General features: G+C 38.0%; 1 protein-coding gene across 3 annotated transcripts in view; it reads right to left on the bottom strand.

Annotated features, from left to right (window-relative positions):
• Positions 1-25,728, bottom strand: part of CORIN (corin, serine peptidase) — a 164,327-nt gene that overhangs the window by 62,872 nt on the left and 75,727 nt on the right. For all 3 annotated transcript variants that reach the window (XM_042807702.1, XM_032998954.2, XM_042807703.1), the window contains exons 5-6: positions 20,511-20,692; positions 9,164-9,277 (exon numbers count right to left, since the gene is read on the bottom strand). In XM_042807702.1, the coding sequence (XP_042663636.1) occupies positions 9,164-9,277; positions 20,511-20,692 (296 nt within the window). The remainder of the gene's footprint in view (positions 1-9,163; positions 9,278-20,510; positions 20,693-25,728) is intronic.

Here is a 25,728-nt window from a genome sequence, read left to right as displayed (position 1 = left end):
CTAACAGTCCTAACATATATTTTCTTCAAGATATTGACAATAATATATAGTATAGGTTAGCTAGTTACTTCCATCTGAATAAGATGGGTACTTTGCAGCTGCCATTTGTAAAGGGCTCAACTTAAATTTTGTTAATGATGAAACAAGACCAGTTTTCATAAAATTAAATACAAATTCCTATTCTATACTCCACTAAACACAAATAAACCCTGGTCAATCTTTTGCATCCAGCAACCCTTTGACCTCTGTTCATGCATACTCTGTGTTTACCACTTCACTATTGCACCATGTCCTCTGGCCATGAATCACATCAGCCCAACACTCAGAGGTGATTTTAGGAATCCTACATTTTAAAGATGTATTTTTAAAGATATATGTGCAGACTCAGCATACAAATTTTGCCCCTTCTAGGAGTAAAGAAGACAATTCAACAAGATGCTCTGTTCTGGAGTGTGACATGAAGTGGCACATGTGTGTAAACATTTTCTTTTGTATTTTATTACTAAAATGGTCTTCATCTTGTTCATCCTTCATGAAACAGAAGTACGACTGAGGAATTCACATAAGGAGGAAGAGGAAGGAAGCGTACCTATTACGGAAGGATGTGTGTATAAGTGCAGCCAGAGGGGTGTAAGAGAGCCTGTTGCATTTCATACATTACATGTACAACTATCTCATCAGGATCATTCTGACAGTTCCAAGTTTTGGCACTGATAATTTATGCATTTGTAAATCAGCATTACAGCTTCTTTCCTGTTCATACTCTTATGCGATAGCTGGCTGAGCTGAATTCTGATTCCTCAGCTGTTACCTTCCATTGCACAAAGTCACATGGTAAATGGTATAAGCACATGATGAAATCCTAAATATCAGCTTTTGGCCCCAGCTGTGTGGAAAAGTGACACTGCTAAGTAAATTAAACTGTACTTTCAAAAAGAGGGATGGATTCTCCTAAAGCCTAGGTATTACCTGCCTACTTATTATGGCCCATTGAAGGAAGAAGAGAAAAATGCTTCTCAAGAGCCAGGAATAGAAAAGTGATTGAATCGTGATCGATTTCTTGATGCAGAATCCTGAAAGGAGATTCTAGGAAGAACTATTAATGAAAAATATTAAAAACAGAGACTTCTACATTTCATAAAGTATATAATTTTCAACATTAAAACTAAGAAGGAACAGCTGTCAGATTCACTCACATAATTTTACACACCTACATCATTTTGTTTCTAAAGCACATAGCCCATTTAAATTATCTGCTTAAAATGAGACAAATCATACATCAGAAGTGTCTGTTTCTGTCAGTTGATTCTCCATATAGCCAGTATAGATATTTAGCTCAGATAAAGTCACTTACACAGGGACAGACCACTCCCCCCTAATGTATGTAACTTCATAACTAAAAAGCAGAGACATCTCCCCAAGCTGGTAGCATCTAAAACAAATATAAGTCATGAATTTTGGGACTGCAAATGGGGAAATCTTCAATAGGAATCTGGATGACCCAGGATAATGCCTCTGGATATATTCATATGTTTTTCATCTGGAATTATGAACCTAACTGGATTGAACAGTACCTTTAAGACTAGAAACATTGAGGTGAATGGACTTCATCTCTTGTCACCTCATCCTGCCATCGAAGGAGCTGATCACAGCATTACAAGCATAAATCAATGCACCCATCAGGTTACTGGAATTGACACTGAAGTAGTCAACAAGCAAACTGCTCTCTGAAGGTGATCTTTTTTTATTACTGAAGGTGTCTTTAACAAAAATGAGGGTGGAAATGTAGAGATAGATTAAAAAATGTTAAGATTAGTATGAATTAAATATGTAAGGAAGTATGTGTGTGCATAAAGGCATCAGAAGCAAGAGCAGAATAAGATTTAAAGGAATGTTATATGTTAATTGCTACAAAGCACTGCAAATATGACTTCATTTAAATGATCAAGCAGCAAGAAGATGAATAACAACCTGACTTAAAGAAAAAAGATTCACAGAATCATAGTTAGGTTGGAAAAGATCCTTAGGATCATCCAGTCCAACTGTTAACCTAACATTACCAAGTCCACCACTAAACCATGTCCCTAAGTACCACATCTACATGTCCTTTAAATACCTCCAGGGATGGTGACTCAACCACTTCCCTGGGCAGCCTGTTCCAATGCTTGATAACCCTTTTAGTAAAGAAATTTTTCCTAATATCCAATCTAAACCTCCCCTGGTGAAACTTGAGGCTGTTTCCTCTTGTCCTATCACTTGTTACTTGAGAAAAGAGGCCAACACCCACCTCGCTACAACCTCCTTTCAGGTAGCTTTAGAGAGAAATAAGGTTTCCCCTCAGTCTCCTCCAGACTAAACAACCCCAGTTCCCTCAGCTGCTCCTCATAAGACTTGTGCTCTGGACCCTTCACCAGCTTCATTGCCCTTCTTTGGACATGCTCCAGCACCTCAATGTCTTTCTTGCAGTGAGGGGTCCAAAACTGGACACAGGATTTGAGTTGTGGCCTCCCCAGTGATGAGTACAAGGGGACGATCCCTCCCCTGGTCCTGCTGGCCACACTATTTCTGATACAAGCCAGCATGCTCTTGGCCTTCTTGGCCACCTGGGCACACTGCTGGCTCATATTGAGCCTGCTGTCAACCAACACCCCCAGGTCCTTTTCCGTTGGGCAGCTTTCCAGCCACTCTTCCCCAAGCTTGTAGCATAGTGTGGTGGTGTTGTCACCTAAGTGCTGAACATGACTGTTCACCTTGTTGAACCTCATACAATTGACCTCAGCCGATCGATCCAGCCTGTCCAGATCCCTCTGTAGAGCCTTCCTTTCCTCAAGCAGATCAACATTCCTGCCCAACTTGCTGTCATCTCCAAACTCACTGAGGGTGCACTCGACCCCAAAGAACAAGAACAACCCAGGAGACAAGAGGAAAGCAAAAAAAATGTAAGTCTCAGGAATATTTTCCCAAAACCACTCAATCCCTAAGACTGTAAAATGCTTGCTGGAAGAGTAAATCATCACTGCCGACCAAAAAGAAACAAAGACATTATGAGGACACAAAATCCAGTGGTTTTCACTATCAAAAACAAGTGACTCTGGCCAGACAACCTGTGTACACTCTACGGATGAGACAATTAAGTCAATGAGATTGATTCACTGCTTTGCTGCTAGGGCACATTGCTGGCTCATGTTCAACTTGATGACCAAGAACCCCCAGGTCCTTTTCTGCCAAGCTGATTTCCAGCTGGGTGGCCCTCAGCATATACTGGTGCAGGGGGTTCCTCCTCCCCAGGTGAGGACTCTGCACTTCTCCTTATTGAACTTCATGAGACTCCTGTCAGCCCATTTTTCCTGCCTGTTGAGGGAATGGATGGCAGCATGACCCTCCAGCATAACAGCCACTCCTCCCAGTTTGATGTCATCAGCAAACTTGCTGAGGGTACACTCTGATCCATCACCCAGGTCATTAATGAAGATATTAAACACATTTAGACCCAGTGTTGATCCTGGATACATTGCTAGTTACTGGTCTTCAGACTTCATGCATCTGATTTCCACCTTCTGGGCCCAACCATTCATCCAGTTTTCAATCCACATGAATTATCAATCCATCTCATCAACATATAACAGAATTAAATGAATTACTGTGACTCCAATATTGTGTGCAGCTGGGAGAAATCTGTTTCTCCCCCCACAATTAAATATCAGCACCTTTATTGTTATCCCTGAGAAACCTATCTGTCTGCATGCAGTTCTATGTTACATTACAGCTTTTACAGAGTAGACAAGTCAGAGTGAGAATTCAGCAAGGAGCAAACCTAAAGCACATCAAAGATTGAAACAAAGCTGGAAAGAACAGGAAACACATGTACAGGCCTCCATTGAGATAAAGAAACTTCCCAAGGGCAAAAGAACACAGAACAGAATTTGATGAGAAAAAGAAAGATCCTGAGTTGACTGAAATCAAGCCCAAAGACCCAACCTTCAAGACAACAGTCAGCAAAGGCAGTTTTGTTCGTAAATACTTTCCCTTTCTATTCTGCCTTATCAAGTTTCTTTCAGTTTTCTCTTTTAAAAGATTAATTTGTTTCTTTTGCATTCTAATAAAGCTTGGCCTTTTGAGTTTAAAAGCCTTTTATTCTTATTTGGGAAGTAACTGTAATGAAAAATTCTCCTCATAGCTCAGACCAACTCATGGAGATTGTGAAGAGTCTCATGTAGTCTCTTCAGAAGACTCCAGCAGCAGAAATACTTGCCGTTCTGTGTAATTTTTGTTCCTAAACAATTTACTGCTACATAAGTTTGTTTTTCTTCATCTATATTGCCCACACTCTTTGTTTGCAATTCTCATGCAGACAAAAAAGCTCCCCTCACAATCAATGGAGCAAAATTTAGACTAGAAGTGAGCCATATGCTTATACCTAGATATCCTCTTCAATGCATTAATGCTGAGTACTCTAAGCTAAATCTGCTGCTATTGTTTCATATGCTTCATTCCCCTATCCTCAAAGTTGACAACAAAAATTTGAAAATTAATTTCACACTAGATAAAACTTTCCTATGAGCAAATATAGTTTGGACTTAATAAGAAGAGAACAACTTTTCCATGTGCTGCTCTGGGTCCCATTAAACACTGGAAAGCTATGTGTAATCAGTAGCAGTGAGAATTCAGTTTATACAAAATAGAAAAATCATGAAAATTAAATTTTTATTTTCTTTCTCAAATATTACTAAATATTGCCAAATATTTCATTATTAAATGGTGAATAGCAACTAAAATTTTGGGAATACAGAATATTATCATTATTATGGAAATGTCAGTCACTGTGAAAGTTACTACTGAACTATCTTAAAACTGAACTGAAACACCTTAGGATAAGCCTAGGATAAGACTTGAATATGATTAAATTAAAAGTGTTTTAAGAATTAAAAGATCAGTCATTTAATAAATTTGATTATGAAGTCACCATGCTACTAGAAAGCTGCAACCTAGTTGCCATTACAGAAATTTGGTGGGATAAATCCCATGACTGGAATGCAGCTATTGATGGCTACAGGCTGATCAGAAGGGACAGAAGATGAAGGAGGGGAGAAGGGGCTGCTCTCTATGCCAAGAAATGGATAGATTGTGAAGAGTTGTCTCTGAAGAATAGCCACGAGCAGGTTGAAAGCTTATGGGTAAGAATTAGAGACTGAGACAACAAAGGGAACCTTGTGGTTGGTGTCTACTACAGGCTGCCTGATCAAGGGGAGCCTATTGATGAAGCCTTTTTACTCCAGCTATGGCAGGCATTGCACTCATAGGTCCTCATCCTGCTGGGGGATTTCAACTACCTCAACATCTGCTGGAGAAGTAGCACAGTGAGCTGTAGGCAACCCAAGAGACTCCTGGAGTGCATTGAGGATGACTTCTTAAGCCAGATAATAGACAGCCCTAGCAGAGGGGATGTGATACTGGACCTAATGGCCACCAACACATGAGCTAATCACTGACATCAAGATCAGAGGCAGTTTGGGCTGCAGTGATCATGCACTGGTGGAGTTTGCAGTCCTGAGGGATATGGGACAGGTGAAGAGTGAAGTCAGGACCCTAAATTTTAGGAAAGCAAACTTTCAGCTGTTCAAGGAGTTAAGGCCTGATGGTCAAACTAAAGGACAAAAGGAAATGCACAGGTAGTGGAAGCAGGGACAGGTGAAGAGTGAAGTCAGGACCCTAAATTTTAGGAAAGCAAACTTTCAGCTGTTCAAGGAGTTAAGGCCTGATGGTCAAACTAAAGGACAAAAGGAAATGCACAGGTAGTGGAAGCAGGGACAGGTATCTTGGGAAGAGTATAGGGAGGATACCCAGTTGTGTAGGGAAGGTGTCAGGAAGTTGAAGGTGCAGCTAGAGCTGAACTTGGCAAGGAACACAGAGAATAATAAGGAGGGCTTCTATAGGTACATCAGCCAGAAAAGGAAGGTCAAAGAAAGCGTAACACCCCTGATAAACACAACTGTCAAACTGGTAACAAAAGATAAGGAGAAGACTGAGGTACTCAACTGTTTTACCTTTCTTCACTGGCAACCTCTCTTCCCACACCTCTTGAGTGGATGGACAGCAAGACAGGGACTGGGGAAGCAAAGTCCCTCTCACTGTAAGAGATCAGGTTTGTGACCACCTGAGGAACCTGAACATATATAAGTCTATGGGACCTGACAAGATGCATCCCAGAGTCCTGAGGGAATTGACTGAGGTAGTTGCCCAGCCACAATCCATGATATTTGAAAAGTCATGGCAGTCAGGTGAAGATTTTGGCGACTGGAAAAAGGGAAACATTGCACTCATTTTTAAAAAGAGTAGAAAGAAGAACTTTGGGAACTACCAACCTGTCAGCCTCACCTCTGTGCCTGAGAAGATCATGGAACAGATCCTCCTAGGAGCTATGCTAACGCATATGGAGGACAGGGAGGTGATTCGAGACAGTCAGCATGGCTTCATCAAGAGCAAGTCTTGCCAACCAACCTAGTGGCCTCCTATTGATAGAGTGACTATATCCATAGACAAAGGAGCAGCTACAAACATCATCTACCTGGACTTCTGTAAGGCCTTTAACACGGTCCCCCACAACATCCTTCTCTCTAAATTGGAGGGATATGGATTTGATGGATAGACTGTTTGGTGGATGAGGAATTGGTTGCATGGTCACATTCAGAGGGTAGTGGTCAATGGCCCAATGCCCAGATGGAGACCAGTGAGGAGTGGTGTCCCTCAGGGGTCTGTATTGGGACCAGTACTGTTTAGTATCTTCAACAATGACATAGTGAGTTAGAGTGTACCCTCAGCAAGTTTGCAGATGACACCAAGCTGAGTGGTGCAGTTGACACATCTGAGTGACATGATGTCACCCAGAGGGACCTGGAGAAGCTCAAGAAGTGGGCCTGTGTAGACTTCATGAGGTTCAACAAAGCCAAGTGCAAGGTCCAGCACATGGGTCAGGGCAAACCCGAGCACAAATATAGGCTGGGTAGAAAATGGATGGAGGACAGCCTTGCAGAGAATGACTTAAAGGTACTGGTGGATGCATAGCTGGACATGAGCTGGCAATGTATGCTTGCAGCCCAAAAAGCCAAACGTATCCCGGACTGCATAAAAAGAAGTGTGGCCAGCAGGTCGAGGGAGGTGACTGTGCTCCTCTACTTCATTCTGGTGAGACCCCACCTGGAGTGCTGTGTCCAGCTCTGGAGTCGTCAGTACAGAAAAGACATGGACATGTTGGAGTGGGTCCAGTGGAGGGTCACAAAGATTATCAGAGAGATGGAGCACCTTTCCTACAAAGAGAGGCTGAGAGACTTGGATTGTTCAGCCTGGAGATGGAGCAACTTTCACTAGTTTAAGGGGGATTATAATAAAGACGGGGACAGACATTTTAATAGGGCCTGTAGCAACAGGGCAAGGGGTAATGTTTTTAAACTAGAAGAGGGTAGATTCAGACTAGATATAAGGAAGTCATTTTTTACAATGAAGGTGGTGACATGTTGCACAGAGAAGCAGTAGACGCCCCATCCCTGGAAACATTCAAGCTCAAGTTGGATGGAGCTCTGAGCAACCTGATCTAGTTGAAGATGTCCCAGCTCATTGCAGGAGAGTTGGACTGGATGACCTTTAAATGTCTCTTCCAACCCAAACTATTCTATCGTTCTATGAGGTGACTTAAGAATTTGAGAGAGAAGGACTGCAGGAAACAAAGCATCTTTTATCAAACAAACTTTTAAGCAAGTAAGTCCTCCCACAGTTTTTCTGTTTTTGCTGTATAATTCAAGGAGGTCTTATTTGGCCTCCATCCGTTCTCCCCAACTCCTACCAACTAACCTAATAAATGACATCCTCTGCCTATAAACCCTGTATCATTTAACAGACAGGTTTTATTTTAAAGGTAATCTTAAATCATGACATTTATTATGCTTGCTTTTTCAAGATATAATATTTTTATTCTTATATTACTAATTTCTTCTTTTCCTCTTTCTAATGGAACTTGAAAGCCATAGTCTCATAGGTATTTTTAAATTCTTTAGCTTACATTAAAAACTGAAGTTAGCGTTGACAGGAAAAATTCAAAGATAAAAACCATACTTTTTATGTAATAGAAATTGTATCAACCTCCACCAGATAAATTGTAGACTATTAAAGGAAAAGCAAGCTCTAACCTCATTCATAGTGAGACCAGGAAGAAATTGCAGCCATTATTTATTCCTTGGAGTATCCCAGATAAAATCTATCAGCAACTTCCTTAAAAGCAACTTTGTGAGTCTTGGAATGCCCAGGCTCTTAAATCACTAATAAGAACAAATCTTTTTAGGTGAGTCTAAACTGCAGTCTGGAACTCAAACACAGGTCTGACATTTTCCAAAGTCTGAATGCTCAGAACTGTTTTGTGGCATCGTGTTCTACTATAGTCCCTATTTAGTAGTTGATCCACATTTTCCTTCTTTCCTGTCTTTTTTTTTTTCCTTTTAATTGTTTTCCTACTGTACATTTCCTTAGCTTTTCTAAAGGTGTTAGTAGTCCAAACATATTTTCGTCAACTTAGAAAAATACATAGGAGCTCTAAAGATACACACTACCACAGAGAAATAAATAAGAAATTAAGTTATTAGCCATATATATTCATTTTTCTTAAGCATGTGTATTATTTTTTCTTTTATACTGCAGTGTATACTGGGATTTATTTAAATAAACCACATCCAGGGTTGAGGACAAGAGAATTTTCTGTACAGATGATTTTGCATCTGTTGTAATATCAATTCCAAGACCTAGAAAAAAGATACAGCTAACAGTCTTGAATTTATTATCAGAACTGCTCTTCTGATGCATGTTATTGATCCATTTGGGTAAAAAAAAAAAAAAAAAAAAAGCCCCAAAATACTACTAATTTTCACAAGGCTCCTTGCAGAAATCTTAGAATCTGCTTCCAGGCATAAAATTTGATAGATCAAAATCACATGCCGTGTCCAGAGTGAGCTAAGCGCAAAGGTGAACACACTGAATGGCAACTGAGAGAGTCCAGATGTCAATATTTCCAAATACTATACAAAACTCTTAATCTGTACCAATAGCCTTCTTTAGTTTTTAGGCTTCCCTGAATGGATTTAGTGCTTCAGCAGAACACTGAAACATTTAAGAAACTTACTGCAATGGACTTCATCACTCCAATCGTCACAGTCGTTGTAGCCATTACACTGCAGTTTCCCTGGGATGCAGATCCCACTGGCACACAAGAAACTCTCCTCTCCACCACACAGTGCTGGAAAAGACAAGAAAATAAGGAACGGATGTTAAACTTTTCAGGGCAAGAAGAAATAAGCAGAACTGAAAGACAGTTAGAACAATAAGTCTTAATCAATGCACTTAAGCAACAGACCCCAAATTAATCAAATTCAAGGAAATGCAAACCGGCATTTTCATCTAACTATTGTTAATTCAAAAATAGGTATCCAGGCTGAGTTAATTGGTGAGATTCAATCTACCATTATGTCTAAAAAGCGGTGGTACAGAGTAACATTTAAAAACTGACCTTAGGGTGCGATTGAACAAACTCTTATTTTTTTTCCATTAAATAGATGCATCAGATTAAGTATTCAACTAAAGTTATAATAGATGGATCTTCCCAGCCTCGGTGTTCAGGAAAAAGATTATGAAGTTGAGACTTAACAGTGTCATAGCAAAGACACATTTCCAGAGGGGAAGGATTCCTCATTCATGTAACTCCCTGAACACTAGAAGACAGTCATCATTGCTAATCGATATATACGGCATTGAGATACATAAGGAGACAAAAAATTCCCTAGAGCTTTAGGTATCCCACCAGAGATACCTTCCAGGGCCATTATGTTCAGAGAGAGGGAATTCATAACACCTTCCCATTCAAGTCCTTCAAGGCACTTAAAATATAGAGATGCAGATCCCCATTTATTTGTTTACACATTGGTCCACACAATAAAGACCAAACTTCCAAGCCTCTGCTTTAAAAAACACTGGCTGAGAAAAATCCCTGTAAAGCATATAGATGGGGAAAGATATCAAATGAAAATTACATGGAGATACCAAGTAAAGATGTCAAAAATTCATTACAGAACCTGGGGGGGTTTGTTTGTGTTTTTTTGTATTGTTTTGTTTTGTTTCTTTTAATTCAAAAGCCACCGTTAACAGTCAGGCTACTCAACAAAGCTAAACAAAACAGAAAGTTTCACCTTCATTAAAAGATCAGCAAAAAAACCTCGATAACTTTAAGTGTACACATCTGAAATGAAAAATAACATTCAGAGATGAAGGAAAAAGTCCTGTCATTTTGCCAGTGTAAAGTTGTTAAATGTATCCATGTGTGAGAACAGCAAGTTCAAACAATAAAATCTCATGAAAGTTCAAAATTCAACTCACAGAAATTCCGTTGTAATTCAAACCTTCTATCCAAGTTTGCCAAGAACAACAAAGATCTCTAATTGTAACTTTCAAACTTCACTAGAATACAAATCACAGGTATGAAATAACATCAGTTTCACCAGCAGCAGCTATAGAATCTCTTCATCCACTAGTCATTTTGTACCTGATCACAACATAGCTCCATATTTCTCATTTTAAAATGCCTAAATTTGTATTTTTTCTTATTCCTATAGCAGAACCTGGTTCCTATTTCTTCTCCCTTTGTTCTCTGAACCTGATGCTTAACAAAGTCTGGATAGTGTATTTATAATCTACATTTCAAAAGCAAGAAAATGCACATTGATTATTCTCATCATAATTTTGTATTTTTCATAACATGTCTACCAACAAGTATATCCATGCAGAATATAATTTAAAATTAAATTAAGGAAAAATAGCCAAATAGCTAATGATATAATTTTTAGTAGCATGAAATTTTATGACCCCAGTTTGGCACTGCAGTAAACGATAGCACAGAGGTAACATACTACATAAATTTCCTATAAAGCCATTAATATATCAAGGACTACGATGATGTTTTTGTCAACATTTTATTCAGTGATGCACTCAGTAGAATTCCTACTATAAGGAATTATCCTTAACAGTGAAATATTAACCACAATAATGTGTTGATTAAGCACATTCTTGGGCAAAACAAAAATTTACCTTAAGATGAATCCTAAACTCACACACTGCTAAGGTCCCATTTAAACTCCTCTTTCTGGAGCCAACATTTCACTTACAAAAAGAGGGAAAGTTCTTTTTAATATTTTCCAACAAAACAGTCTGCTGTGAAGTGACTCTGAGCATACAAGTAATCTCATTTTATACGTCTTCAGAAGAATAGAAATATAAAAATAAAACAAAATGGAAAGCAAAGTGGTACTGATGAAATCTGGCAGCATTTCACAAAGCACACAGAGAGAATTTAAGGATATAAAAGATGAAAGGTAGAAAGAAATGAGAAATATGAACTAATAAATATTGACTCTCCATAACTCTACACCAATTTTTATCTGCTTTATTTTGTTGTTAAGACATACTGTTTTGTAGAATTTCAAGAATTCATTATTTAGTGATGTATCTTTTGATTTTAATAAGTGTATCATAAAAGAAAACTTGATGGATAATTTTTCTTAAAATCTCAAACACCTGGCTTTTATCTTAGGGTGCTTTAGACTGCAGGGCAGCAAGTGTTATGCCTATTTTTTTTTTCCACATGTGAAAAGCTGAAAGACAGGAGGCTCAAGTGTTTTTTCAATGACAAACAAGGAATCAGGTGAACAATTCAAAGTGGTTTATAGAAGCATATTCCTAAAATTCTAAACCTAAATTAGACAAAAAAAAAAAAAAAAAGGTTATCTCCTTGCTCTGACAAAGTAAGCTTCTTACTTCTTGAAGCATGCCAGTCTTCACAATGGTCTCTTATTAGGAATTTTGGCTTTTGGTGGAAGACCAGTATTCTTCAGCTCTGCTGTTGCCTTCGTTATGGCAAGAGACATTTTATCAGTCTTGGTTTTACTCTAATCCCTTTCTTCTCACTCTCTTGAAGCACTTCCAGTGATAACTAAGACCCTTTCTACATCTAGGCCTGAGATCTCTATGGTTTCGTACTATTCCTCAGTTGTGCTGGTTTTCTTTTCACTGCTATCCTTAATTTGCAGCTACCAGGTACAGCCTAGAATACAGTTTTCTGCCATTCTTTCACGCTCTTGAATCCACCAGGACAACCCACCCATAGTGACTGTCAGAGCCTGTGAATGACCAACCTCACCTGGGACTGCCCATGGGCTCAAGCCTCACCTGAGCACTGCTGTAGGTGCAGCCTTATATCCAGCTCCATCTCCTGTATGGATTCATCATATATACACCGTAGCTTGTCTGCAGCCCTAACTTTGGCCCTGGTTCCTTGACTTGGAGCCACATTGGAGCCCTGTCACCAGTCCTGTCTCTGGTCCCACTTCCTGACTGGGGTCCCTGACTGAACCCTGGACCTTGTTCATCACTTTGTCCTGTCTGGGGCCAGCTCTGCGTGCTGCATTCAGGCTCTGTACCCCAGCACAGCCTGACCTCAGGACCCAGCTTGCCTGCCTGGAGGGAGCAGCCCTGCTCCTGCTGCTCCCTGATGGTGACCTCAGCTCCTTGGCTGTTGGGTTGCAGCAGGCGGATTGCTCAGCCTGGTTCCTCGTGGTGCTTTATTTCTGTTAGTCTGATGCTACCTGGCAGCGAAAGACATATCTCAAGTTCCAACAGCTGTTTGATGCCTCTGGCCAGCTATATTAGAAAAATAATGGGATATTGACAGGCAGGTATTCCTTGTCCTGTTCCCCCTTACTCTTTCAGTTATCCCAGATGCCACCTCTGCCTTTCCACAACTTCACAGTACACAGGGAATACAAGACATCTTTCAACGCAGAAGTAGTGCGTCCATTGTCCCTGCACAGTGTGTTCGGTATGCCACCATTTGCAAAGTGAATATTCACTTTCTTTAAAACTATGTTTTCCAGAGCACCTGCCAAATAACCCAACTCCTAGATGTTAGAATATTAGTAACTGTTATTTTCCCTTGATTAAAAGTGAACAGTTGTGTTTTGACATCTAGAAAGGCTCTTAGATTTTCAGAAGGGCACAAAATCGCCTTCTGTTGTCACTGTATTATGATTATCACAGTTGCAATGTATTATCTATCTCATGGTAATTGCTCTTAAATCTGATGGAAATACCACTGTCTCATTTTAAGGAAAATCCCACATGCAAATACAGCTAATATTCCCTTACACAATACAAGTCTCTATCATCCTTTTCCCTAAAATTCTATATTTTCTATTTTCTGATTTATAAAACATCCCCTGTTACTTTGTGGTTGAGGAGCAGACAGAATATTTATTTGAAAAACTCATTACTTTCTCTAGTAAAATTGAATTTCATGCCTTCTCTTATTAAATACCATTACCATGTCTTATAAATACATGACTTGATTTTTAATAGTAAAAAAAATCAGCTATTCACAAAAAACCCAATCGTGTTGTTATTCATTAAAGATTAGCCAATTTATAAAAGACTATGAAGCAATGCCATTAAAAAAGCATAGGCAAGCAAGATGTTCTTAAGGAATAAGGAATCTTTTATGTGTTCCAGAGATAAAAGTTCTCTCCCCAGCTCTGCTGCAAAATTTTTGCATCATCTTGGACAATTCAGTCAGTCTGTGCCTTAGCTCTATACATATAAAAAGATGAAAAAACTTTTCTGTTTTCTTGGGGAGAAATTTTCTCTTTGAGGAGAAAAGTTATTAGCCTTGGTACTACAAAGTTAATGTGGCAGTACTCTTATGAACTTATTTTCGTGCTAATGAATTGATATTCAAGATTTCCCACAGGGATTGAATTATATTTCCATTTGGGGAAATATCAGAACAGCTGTCGGAGAAACCTGAATACAAGAAAGTCAAGGAGAAAACCTGAAAAATACATCTAAAGGAAACAATACAATTTTTGAGATAGAACAAAGCCATTTAAAACTGTAATCAGTAAATCACCCACTTTAAAAGACCTCAACGGGCAGTCATGAAAAGACTATTACACCTGTTAAATCTGCCCTTGGGACTACAGAAAGAGACTTTAACGTGCCTACAAAAAATATAGTAGTTTCTGCTCACTATCAGCCTTTCTGTATGGCAATGTTATATTCTTCACAATTTGCCCAACCACTAAGTGCACAGTGGATGCTGTGATGTATCACTGAGCACCAACCGTGCTTAAATATGCAGCGTATGTCTTTCCAAAAATGACAAATAGCTCCAGCTTACAGTGACTGCAAGTGCAAATTAATTATCCAGATTTACTATTTTATCTGTGGTCCTAGTATAGCAGTCCTTTCTATTGCACTACAGCAATGGATGCATGCACACTCTCATCACCTTCATTTTTACTCATAACTTTTGACAGCAGGGGATTATTTTTTTTCAACATATTTATATGCTTTTCTAAGCCTAAAATAATATTTTATCATCCTCAAGAAACAGGGATATCTTAGATTTAGTCAACTGACATACACACCCTTATTATGAAAAATGTGTTTGTAAAAAAACTTACATGATTAATTTAAAAATATTTTCTATTACATTCCCAGGTGCATTCTCCATTTAGGCATCACGTGATCTTGATTTTGCAATACAAACATTATTTTCCAGTTGTGTAATGGGACCATGGTTATTGCAGCGAAAGCTACTTATGCAATATATTTTAAAGAAGGTTTCCAACAAGAAAGGTAGGGGAAAGACACCATCACCACCCTTTTGCACACCCTTATAATGTGCTCCTCAGTATGTGCCCTCACTACCCACTGTGCGGTTGGACATGTTTCTTAATTTCTAAGTGAAGAGTTTCAGCCTCACTTCTATTCTACCATTTTTGGAAGAGTATTGCAAACTTCAAAATATTATAGTCTTAACACCAACATAAAATTAGATGGCACTCTCATTCACATTTTACAGGGGAAAAAAACTGAGGTACTGAGATATTAAGGTGAAAGTTATAAGAAATAAGGAATAATAACTTCAATTGTCCAATCTAAGACACATCAGTATGTGTTTTGTTTTGTTTTGTTTTGTTTTTTTTCTGGAGAGCAAAGCCTCTGATGTTATTTTACATGTTCAAAGAATAGCTCCGGTTACCTTTACTTATAGCTTCAAGAGAATGTTCCAATTGCATATAAACCCCAGCTATACAAATGAAGAATCCAGTTAACTTGAAGTGTGCAAACAACAGTTGAGAAAATTTTTATTCCAGTGCGTAGCTCAACAGTACACATGGCCTCTGCAACAGTGTCAGGAAAAGAATCTCATTCTGTATAATAACATCATATTTTCTTTATTATGAGACAATCTTTTGCATTTCTCCAGTTCCCTGCCTTGTGCATTGCACCTTCCAATCACTACAATCAGTAAGCCACACAGGGGGTCCTAGAAACAATAGCCTTACTCATTATGGGCTCTAGTTCCCTATAGACCAGTATTTATCCCACAGATGACGATGTCAGGTAAAAATAGAACATGATAACATAATCAGAAGATTGCGATTCATCAAAGCCAATTCTTTAAATTAGTACCAGTATGAAAAATCCTGGAAGATAAACTGGGTACCATGGAAAAAAAAGAGTATCAGAACAAATTTTATTGGGCATTTATTCTTGGAACAAAAGAAAACAAGATCTGAATTAGTTAAGCATATTTCATTAAGAAAAATCAGTAGTTTCCTTGTATACATTATATTAATTCTCTTGAGTGTGTTCTGTATTGTTTGCACTATTGCAGCCTATGCAGGACAAGATAACGTATGATGATAGTCACTAGAAGAAAGTTTGAACTGTTCAGCTGAGTTACTGCAAAACTCAAAGCTAAACCTGGGTAAAGGCAATGCTAATATAAGAGAGAAGTACTGCTGAAGTCTATAGTTGTGGTGTCAATGCATCTATTACTTGCTTTTACAGTATCTTAAAATGTTATTCATTAACTGTTAATGACTACTGCTAATATTCTTAATGCAGTGCTCCAATTAAATGCTTCTTATCCAGCTTAAAACAGGGTAAGAGCTCCTGTGGGGGCATTTTCAAACAGCTGAAAGAGCTCAGTCCAATTATATATGCATTTAGCTGTTTCATGCCCTTGAACATCGCGGGGCACTTATCAACATGTACAACCACTGATATTTATGTTTTTGCCACAAAGAGAGATTATTCAGAATATCAGCAATGGTTTTCCTTCTCACCAACTACTATAGCTTTTCTAACCAGAAAAAAATAATTAAGAGACTTTGTCTAACTGAAAAACTGCTGCAATAACCAGCAAGCAAGAAGTTAACAAAGATTTGTCTTACAGAACAGTAAAGTTCTGTGTTACTTATAATTTAATGCTACTTATAATATCACATGTTACTTATACACATAGTTACTTTCATTCCTTTTCATGAATCTTTTTTTTCATTCATTCTTTTTACAGATTTAAAATTTAACTAGTAATAGGAAGGAATACGCATTCATAGTATATAGGAATTATTAGAATACCCAGAAACCATTGCAGCATGTAACGTCTCTTTCTTGCGTTGTTCAGAAAAATAAATAAATAAATAAATAAATAGAAATATCTTTTAAGAGACTAACATAAATTAAAAAAAAAGTAAGTTAACATCTCCTGAGTCAGGACTAAAATCCGTAACATCCATTCCAATAGGAATACAATTGTGTTCACAGGAGGATTTGCAATAAAAGGTATCTGATAAAAAATATCCTTTCATATATTTAACTTTCACTACTTGAAACATTGAAGGAAAAATTCTGTGGAGACATAAAATCTCCTAAGACAAAACTGTAAGTTTTTTCTTGGAAAAATTATATGAAAAAATATTTTCATAATTTGGCACAACTGATAGCTATTTAAAAACAGTTACTCACTGGAAAAAGGTCTCATTGTTTTTTGTCATATACTTTTTGTACCTTTAAGAACAAACTAAAATTAATATGCAACATAATAATGCAATAGAGTTTATATTCTATATTTAATGTACTATGTCTTTTATATAACTTAAATAGTATTATTTATTACAAAATTCATGGATATGAAATGCAGTTCAGGCCTCTTGTGTGTCATTTTTTACAGAAACAGATATTCATAATGTCTCTTTACTAATAATACAAAAGTGAACATTGACAGTTCCATACTGTCATTTACACAGTTTTGCTGCATAAAGAGCAGAAGCATCATATTCACTGATGTTTTTGAAAGCATTTTACCATTCAAATTAATCGAAAAATAACTTCAGGGCTCTTATGAGAATTGCATGTTAATGTAAGTCAGCTCATTATGTTGCCTTATTTCTCATTCAAGCTACTGGTTTTTTTTTCACCACAGTTTTAACAACATCAGATATGTTGACTGGTCAAAGCAAATAAAATAACAGAAAAACACAGTGACAGTTAAAAGAAAATAAAACAGAGCTGGAATATTTCTGTGAGCAGGGATACGTATAGCAGCCTCCAGGAAGGTTTCTGAGACTTCTCCCTCCCCCCAGAACATGATTGGATTCACGTGGAATGAATGACTGATGATGCTTCCTTCTCACTTCCTTACATACTCATAACTCCTTAGAACTGTGAAACCAGTTCAGTCATTTATCTTAAACCTCAAAAGCTGGATTCCTGAAACTGTTTTCAGAGAAGCTGATTTCCTCATCTACTGCGTATTCACCGGTCACTTGTGTGAAAGGATATCAACCTGACTGATGCAGACCTGCCTACAGATCTGCACCTTTTTTTCTGTGACTTATTTTGTACACTCAGATGGTTTTACTATAGTGGCACATGGCTCAGATTTTCCAGTACATTCAGTACATCTGCGGTCACATCAGGAATGTACATAATAATAGTTTCTCCAAAGTGGTAAGGTGCACTCAATTTGCAATGCTTGTGAAGGAAAACTCTAAATGAAGAGATAAATATCATCAGTGACACATGAACTGATGATATATATCCACTAGATAACCCCAATTCTAACTAATAAATATTTTTCAGAAAAGCTGGTAATTGACCCAGGATAAATGCTCTGGATTCTAACTAGAAGATCACTCAAGCATACATGCTCCAACAGAGCTTGGAGAGGCATGAGAGTTCAAGGATTTTTTGGAATAGTGATAATTTTCAAATCAGAAAATGTGGAGGATATAGAGTATTTAGAGATAATCAGACAGAAATAATCAAGAGAAAATTTTGGTTTGGATTGGCTGATACTGTGCTAAAACAAGCAGGTATAGCAGCCAGACCTTATTTTTGATAAATACAAGAAATAACTAAAGCCCTCAAAAGAGAATTACATCATCACACAAAACAAAGTATATGCTAGACATATGTGGGCAGGGAGGGTTTCACTGCGCGTAATCCGGAGGCATTAGTTCCCAAAAGACATCACAAAGTTGAGACATAAGCAGCCATATGCCAAGGACACGCTCTGGGAATTTCCAAGAACTGAGCCCTGAGAAGAGCGTGAAGAGTGCTCTGGGCTGAGCACTAAGTAAAAAGGAACTGGAAGTGTGAACTCACCCCTGCTGTTTGGTTCTACTGTGTTCAGAGAAGTAAATTCTTTCAAATATACAAATTGCAGAAAAAAATATTCAACTACAGCATAATTTATTTCTGTAGGAGAAACAGCCTAGTGAACCTGGACTCCCACCTTTTTCAGTCATAGAGGAATCACATTAGAACTATTATTTTAAATTAAAAAAGACAAAATATTCTCTATAGTCCATCATTCTACATAAAAACTATTAATATCCAAGCATCATGAACAATAGTTCATTAAAAGATTAATTAAAAATGTCTTTTGTTTTATACAACAGTATTTCAGAACTGCCAATAAGCAGCCTGGGTCTCCACAGTTTGGCAGACTTTACTTCATGACCCCACAAAACACACTGTAACAGATGGGGAGAATCCAACTGGTAAAAAGACTTGCTCCAATAATTTTAGGCTATATCATTATGCATATTCAGAAAGTGCAAGAGATAACCCACAATATACAAACAATCTTAATTGTAGCATTAACTAACATTCAAATATACACTCCTTTTAAGGTTTGAAGGTATAACTTCTCAGGCTTTTCATACAAAATTGAAAAACAATTTTCATCATATCATTTCTTCTTATTTATCTTCACCCAGAAGTAATTAACAAAGTTAGAACCCACAGATGGACGATACAAGCCTCTGTCATTTAGGCTCATGGGATGATATATATCAACAGTAAAGTCTCAGGTGCCAGCAAGAGAACTCCAGTAATTGGGTCAGTGAGAAAAAAGGAGTCAGATTTGCTACTCTTCAGGTCTGATCTCACCTGGATTTGGATCTAGAGAACAGAGAAACAACTCTGAGGAGATGAAAATGCCTTTTGTTTAGTGGCTGGAAAGCTGCCCAACGGAAAAGGACCTGGGGGTGTTGGTTGACAGCAGGCTCAATATGAGCCAGCAGTGTGCCCAGGTGGCCAAGAGCATGCTGGCTTGTATCAGAAATAGTGTGGCCAGCAGGACCAGGGGAGGGATCGTCCCCCTGTACTCATCACTGGGGAGGCCACAACTCAAATCCTGTGTCCAGTTTTGGACCCCTCACTGCAAGAAAGACATTGAGGTGCTGGAGCATGTCCAAAGAAGGGCAATGAAGCTGGTGAAGGGTCCAGAGCACAAGTCTTATGAGGAGCAGCTGAGGGAACTGGGGTTGTTTAGTCTGGAGGAGACTGAGGGGAAACCTTATTTCTCTCTAAAGCTACCTGAAAGGAGGTTGTAGCGAGGTGGGTGTTGGCCTCTTTTCTCAAGTAACAAGTGATAGGACAAGAGGAAACAGCCTCAAGTTTCACCAGGGGAGGTTTAGATTGGATATTAGGAAAAATTTCTTTACTAAAAGGGTTATCAAGCATTGGAACAGGCTGCCCAGGGAAGTGGTTGGGTCACCATCCCTGGAGGTATTTAAAGGACATGTAGATGTGGTACTTAGGGACATGGTTTAGTGGTGGACTTGGTAATGTTAGGTTAACAGTTGGACTGGATGATTTTAAGGATCTTTTCCAACCTAAATGATTCTGTGATTCTCTGATTCTATGAGTGGATGTATACAAATCATGAGTTTTTGAAAAGTTTACCTCTCAATCAGTTCTGGGCTCATTTTCACAGCACGTAAAAAGGATATACACTTGAAATCTGGTCTGTGTATCAGGTTCCTGCTTCAAATAATAATCCTGTATTTGCTAGATCTTATAAAAGAAAAAGTCAGCAGAATGTTTTTAAAGGGCATATTACTTTTATCCTACCTTCTTTCCTTAAAATAACTCAGAAATCTTGATGCAAACCAAAAATGCCTGACAAAAATTTAGCCTAAGCAACTAAAGAACAGCAAGACTATGTGAAGGAACACAACAGAACCAGAAACAGTAATTTCATCCCAGAGCTTTTCCTACACAATAAAAACTACATGATTAAATAGGAACTCATTAACATAATGTAATAGTTAAGAATAGAAACATACACTGCTTTCCTTCTTCTTGGTGTGGTGAGAAGCATATCCTTGTAGTGGTGTCATTTTCAGTTTCATTTTGGAATTGAGAGCACTTCAGGAATTCAGGCCAAGAAGCATTTACCATACCCAGGACTGGTTCACAGCCTTCTTTTGCTGCCTCACAAAATATCCTACAGGGCAAGAGGCCTCGACTGGAGAAAAGAGACAGAGAACAAAAATACAAAGTATTATTACTCTAGTAGATTGTGAAAGCTTTTTAAAAAGAGAAAAAAGTAATAATAAATACTTTTGAACAATTTTATGCTTTACAGAGCAACACCAAAAAGGTGACAAATCTTCATTATTCATTGAAGTTGACATCAGCTCTGGCTTTCGGGATAAATTTAAGCCCAAATCAAGCTTAGAACAGTTTCTAAGTTCCACTCTGTGAAAGCTGAATCTGACGTTTCATCAACAGTTGAATCAGCATAACAGTGTAGTGACACCACACAGGAGAAAGCTTACTTCTTCATCATCTCCTTCTTCCCTAAAATTGTGCAGACTTACCCCTCTCTAACTTTGGCAAACACTTTCATGAGCTAATAAAAAAATCATTAACTTGGGAAACAACTTTCAATGCCTGGGTAATCCTTTGGACAACTTAAGTGTGCTGAATCTGCTCATGGGCAGAACCAACAACTACCAGATATAAATCATAGGAACCCACAGTGGAGAGCACTATATGACCCCCTTTTAGCATTTATGAGCTCTTACAATATTTCTCCTGAGCAGTCAAAACATACTGAGTGTCAGATCAAATGCAGTAAATATCAACATGACCTGAATTGTATTTTTTTAAGAAAAGCACTATAAGTTAACAATTTTAAAAGTATAACAAGTTTAAATGCAGCATACTTGTCTATTCCTTATTCTGACATATATACCTTTATATGTATTTTTTTTTTATTCTTCCTTCACATGTATATAGGGAAACCAACTAAAATAGATAGTTATGAACTGTCTCCAGGTCTAAACAATTAGAGTCAACAAAGTCAAGCAAAAAATCTAGAAAATTTATTCACATGCTTACTGTACATCTGGAAAAGGATAAAAAAAGTAAAGTTACAAGATTACAGGTAACAGAATGCCACCCAAGTTAATCAAGATTTGAAAAGACAAGACATTTCAAAGAAGCCTTAGCCAAGTTAGCTGATGTGCAGCAGCTGTAATTCAGGATGGACTAATGCACTCAGGAAGGAATAACTGAATGTCCACACATACAGTTTTCTGTTTTACTGCCACCTTCCACTAACCTTCTATTGGAAAACCATTTTGGTGGAACAGAGGAAAAGGCCTAGCACAGTAAATATTAGTTATAAAGAAGAACTGTTCAATGCCTGTCCCAGTAAAGATCAGCACTATCTGTGAGAGCACTTCGTTACCCAAGAATGCTGCCAAACAGACTAACAAGCCATCACTGGAATGCAACGGAGGAAAGCTTCTCAGTAAGCAGGTGCAATTGCATCTGAAAGTCCACGCACACTAGCAAATAATATAGCCCAACGGAGACACACTGCCTGCCAATACAAACACTTTTCTCATCTGTATGACTGGTAAGTCAAAAAGGCTCAGCTTTTCTTGCTGGAAAGCAGAAGCACTAATGCAGCTAGACAGTGGCATCTACTAACACAGATCTGTTCATACAGAATAAATATCGAAACTGCAACTTGACAGCATGATAGCCTTCCATAATCTCTAGAGTTAGAGAGTGTGTCACAACCATCATTAGGAAGAGAAGAGGCCTGGAATATACAGTAGGAAAGATAAGACACGAGTGGTCTTTGCTAGAAGACTATGTCAGCCTTCTGGATGACGTAACAGAAAAAAGACATATAAATGGCAAAAAATATCTCTCATATAAGTACCTCATGCCCCATCACTACATTTTCTCAATGTGTGGATTCCTTCCTCAAATTTACTGTAGTGCTTTTAGCATTTCTTAAAATATTCTAAAAATTTACCAGCAGAAGACTCGGAAGCTAGTGTACATTCATAACTTATGAATCAACAACTGAAAAACAGAATGTGTATACCCACTCCAAGCAGGAAAGATCTCACATTTAAAACAGTTCAAGTTTTCTCAGACATAATTAAAATTATGGTACTTACTTCTAAGAATATAATGAAAAAATGTAACTCTGTCTCTGACTTGCAAGTAAAATGTGGGGTTTTTTTTAAAAAACATTATCATGCATTGCTGGCTTTGCTTTATTACAAAATATGACATAAATTGTAATTTTTTACTTAGCTTGAAATCAATGTTTTGTTATTCATGAAAAAAGAATGATGAATTTATAAAATATGTAATGTTTAAAATATTATTAGCATGTTAACTTAATGTACATTATTCTTAATGATACCTCTGCCTTTATAATACAATATTTTGTTCTACACTAAATATATATATATAGATATAGATATAGATATAGATATAGATATAGATATCTTTTTTAAAAAAAAAAAAAAAAAAAAAAACAGTGAACAGCAAGACTCGGAACGTATGCCTTGTCTTTTATTCATTTTCTTATCTAATTTAGAAATATAGTTGTGAATGTGCACTGTCTTCACTGTCTACAACTTCAGGGTCATCTGCAGAGATTATCAACAACACTGTAAATAAACAGAGAGTTACTTCTACCTAAACAATTATATTATTTATCAAAGTTGTGAGCAACATTACCATGCATGATTTTCTTATCATGACAATTAAATTCCAGAAAGATTCATAGATGAAGTGATGTAATTAAAGTGAATTTCAGCTGAACAAACATTATATTGACCTGGAGTAATATTTTGAAAGGAAACAAAACTGCTTAAAGTGGAAAGTGCCAAACAGTTCTCCATGGAAGGAATACGTGCAGAGACCTAGAAACACATGTAATTGTTAAGTATGGCTGACACATTCAGATATGCCTTGGAGAATTTCACTCATACAAGCCCATGGGACGCAAGAGGCTGCACCTAAGGGTGCAGAGAAAACTGTCCAGTGCTCTTGCAAGGCCTGTCTCTGCCATCCATGAAAGGTCATGGACATCAGGGGAAGTTGCTCACAACTAGAAAAAGGCAAATGTTGCATCCATCTTCGAAAAAAGGCCAGAAAGGTCAAGCTGGATGACTTCAAGCTGATCAGCCTGATTTAGTCCTGAAGAAAATCACAGAGAGAGTTCTCCTTGAACACATTTCTGGGCACAGAAGAATGATGATGGGGAACGGTCAGCATAGAACTATTAAGGGTAAATCATGGCTGACCAGCCTTATTGCCTGTTATGATAAAGTAACTAGATATGAAGTACTGGGACCTGTCCTGTTTGACATCTTTATCAAGGATCTGTAGGAGGTGACCAAGTGTTCTCTTGTCAGATTTGCAGATGACACCAAACTGTGGGAAGCAATCAGTGTACTTGATGGTAGAGCGGTCATTCAGAAGGACCTAGACAGGCTTGAAGAATGGACTTAGAGGAACTTTATGAACTTTAACAAGGATTGGTCCTGCACTTGGGAAGAAAGAACCCACTGTAATGATACAGCCTAGATAGTGACTGGGGAATAGCTCTGATGAAAACAACCTGGGTGTTTTGGTGGACAGCAAGGTGGGCATAAGCCAGCAGTGTGTCCTGGCAGCAAATCCGGCCAACAGTATCCTGGCCTGTACCACACGAGCACACAGCCAGTGTATAGTGGGAAAGGATTGTCCCCCTCTGCTCAGCACTTGTTAGATTGCACGTGAACACTGTGTCCAGTTCTGGCTGCTCCAAGACAGGAAAGACACCGAAAAACAGCAGCAAGTGCAGGGGAGGCCCACCAAGCTGGTCAGAGGCTGGAACACTCATCTGCAGGACAGGCTGAGTAAACTGGGCTCCTTCATCTGGAATAAGAGACAGCTTGGGGGTAACATCAACCACTATACCCTTCAGGACCCAAGGGGAGGTTATGGAGTCTAGCTATTCACAGTGGTGCATGGTGGGAGGATGAGAGACAACTGACATAAGATGAAGCAAGAGATGTTCAGACAGGATATAAAGAAATTCAGTATTAAATTATTCAGGGAGTAAAACAGGTTATCCAGAGAGGTTGTATAGTCTACATCCTTGCATGTTTTCAAGAAATAACTAGATAAAGCCCTGAATACATAATCAGTATACTTCTGCTCCACTGAAGAGACAAGCAATATCATGATAACAATGAGTAGTTTCAGTAAAATGAAATTATTTACTGTATGAGGTATTTAAATTTGGTCTGCTGAGGTAAATTCAAATAGAAAATGAGAACAAAACTGAAAAAAAAATCACAAACTAACATAAAAAAAGTTGAACTGAATATACTCATACTTTTCATAATGTTGGGCAAACTGCAAATTCTTGATGTTACTGTAATTTGGAAATAACCTGAAGAACTCTTACAGAAGTAGCTACCCAAAAGAAAATAAACTGACCAGCCAAGAACAATTCAGTATTCTGATAGTTTGTTTGAAGTTTCAGAAATAAATACACAAGCACATATACACAGACATTTCTAAATACCATTTTACATAAAGTAGATTATAGTAAGTCTAGTAATTAATGAAAGTTGTCATATTTGAAATAGCTAATTTATTGCAAAAATATAAATGCATGACTGAATCCTTACCATATTCTTTACTGTAAGGATACAGTCTCCTTAGTGTTTGAGAGGAAACAGGGCTATTTTGAGAAATAAGTCAATCTGTCACTCAGGTTCATATCTTGGGCATCACTGTCAACCTGCACTTCATTCTGTGTCTTCACATGGAGGCCACATTTCAATCCCACATACCACATCTAGCACCACATCTCACCGTTGTCCGCTCTGTTGGGGATTTATGAATCTAAGTCACTTGTCTCCCTCGTCTGAGCCAGATGTGACACTCCCATACCCTTACACTGATTAAATTTTCAACACAACTTTTTTCACTTTATCTCTAAATTTATGCAGAACCTTTTGGTCTTTAACAAATGCTGTTTTGCTTGATTCGTAACTGTTCATAATGCCATAGAAAACATCTTTTTCCTAGTACGCTGATTATATCAACTTTCTCTTTGTGTCTGACTCCTGGTTGTACCTGCAAACCTGAAAAATATGGCTAGAACTCCATGTTCAGCCACAAGTAAGTAGCCTGAACTGAAAAAAAATCTGTAATACCTAACAGTTCCCTTATCTAGTGTTTCCTTTT

This window comes from Tyto alba, unplaced genomic scaffold, assembly GCF_018691265.1.
Source record: "Tyto alba isolate M040663 unplaced genomic scaffold, T.alba_DEE_v4.0 Super-Scaffold_6, whole genome shotgun sequence".
Taxonomy (NCBI): Eukaryota; Metazoa; Chordata; class Aves; order Strigiformes; family Tytonidae; genus Tyto; species Tyto alba.
The sequence above is the reverse complement of the archived record's forward strand: the minus strand, read 5'-3'. Positions and strand labels throughout refer to the sequence as shown.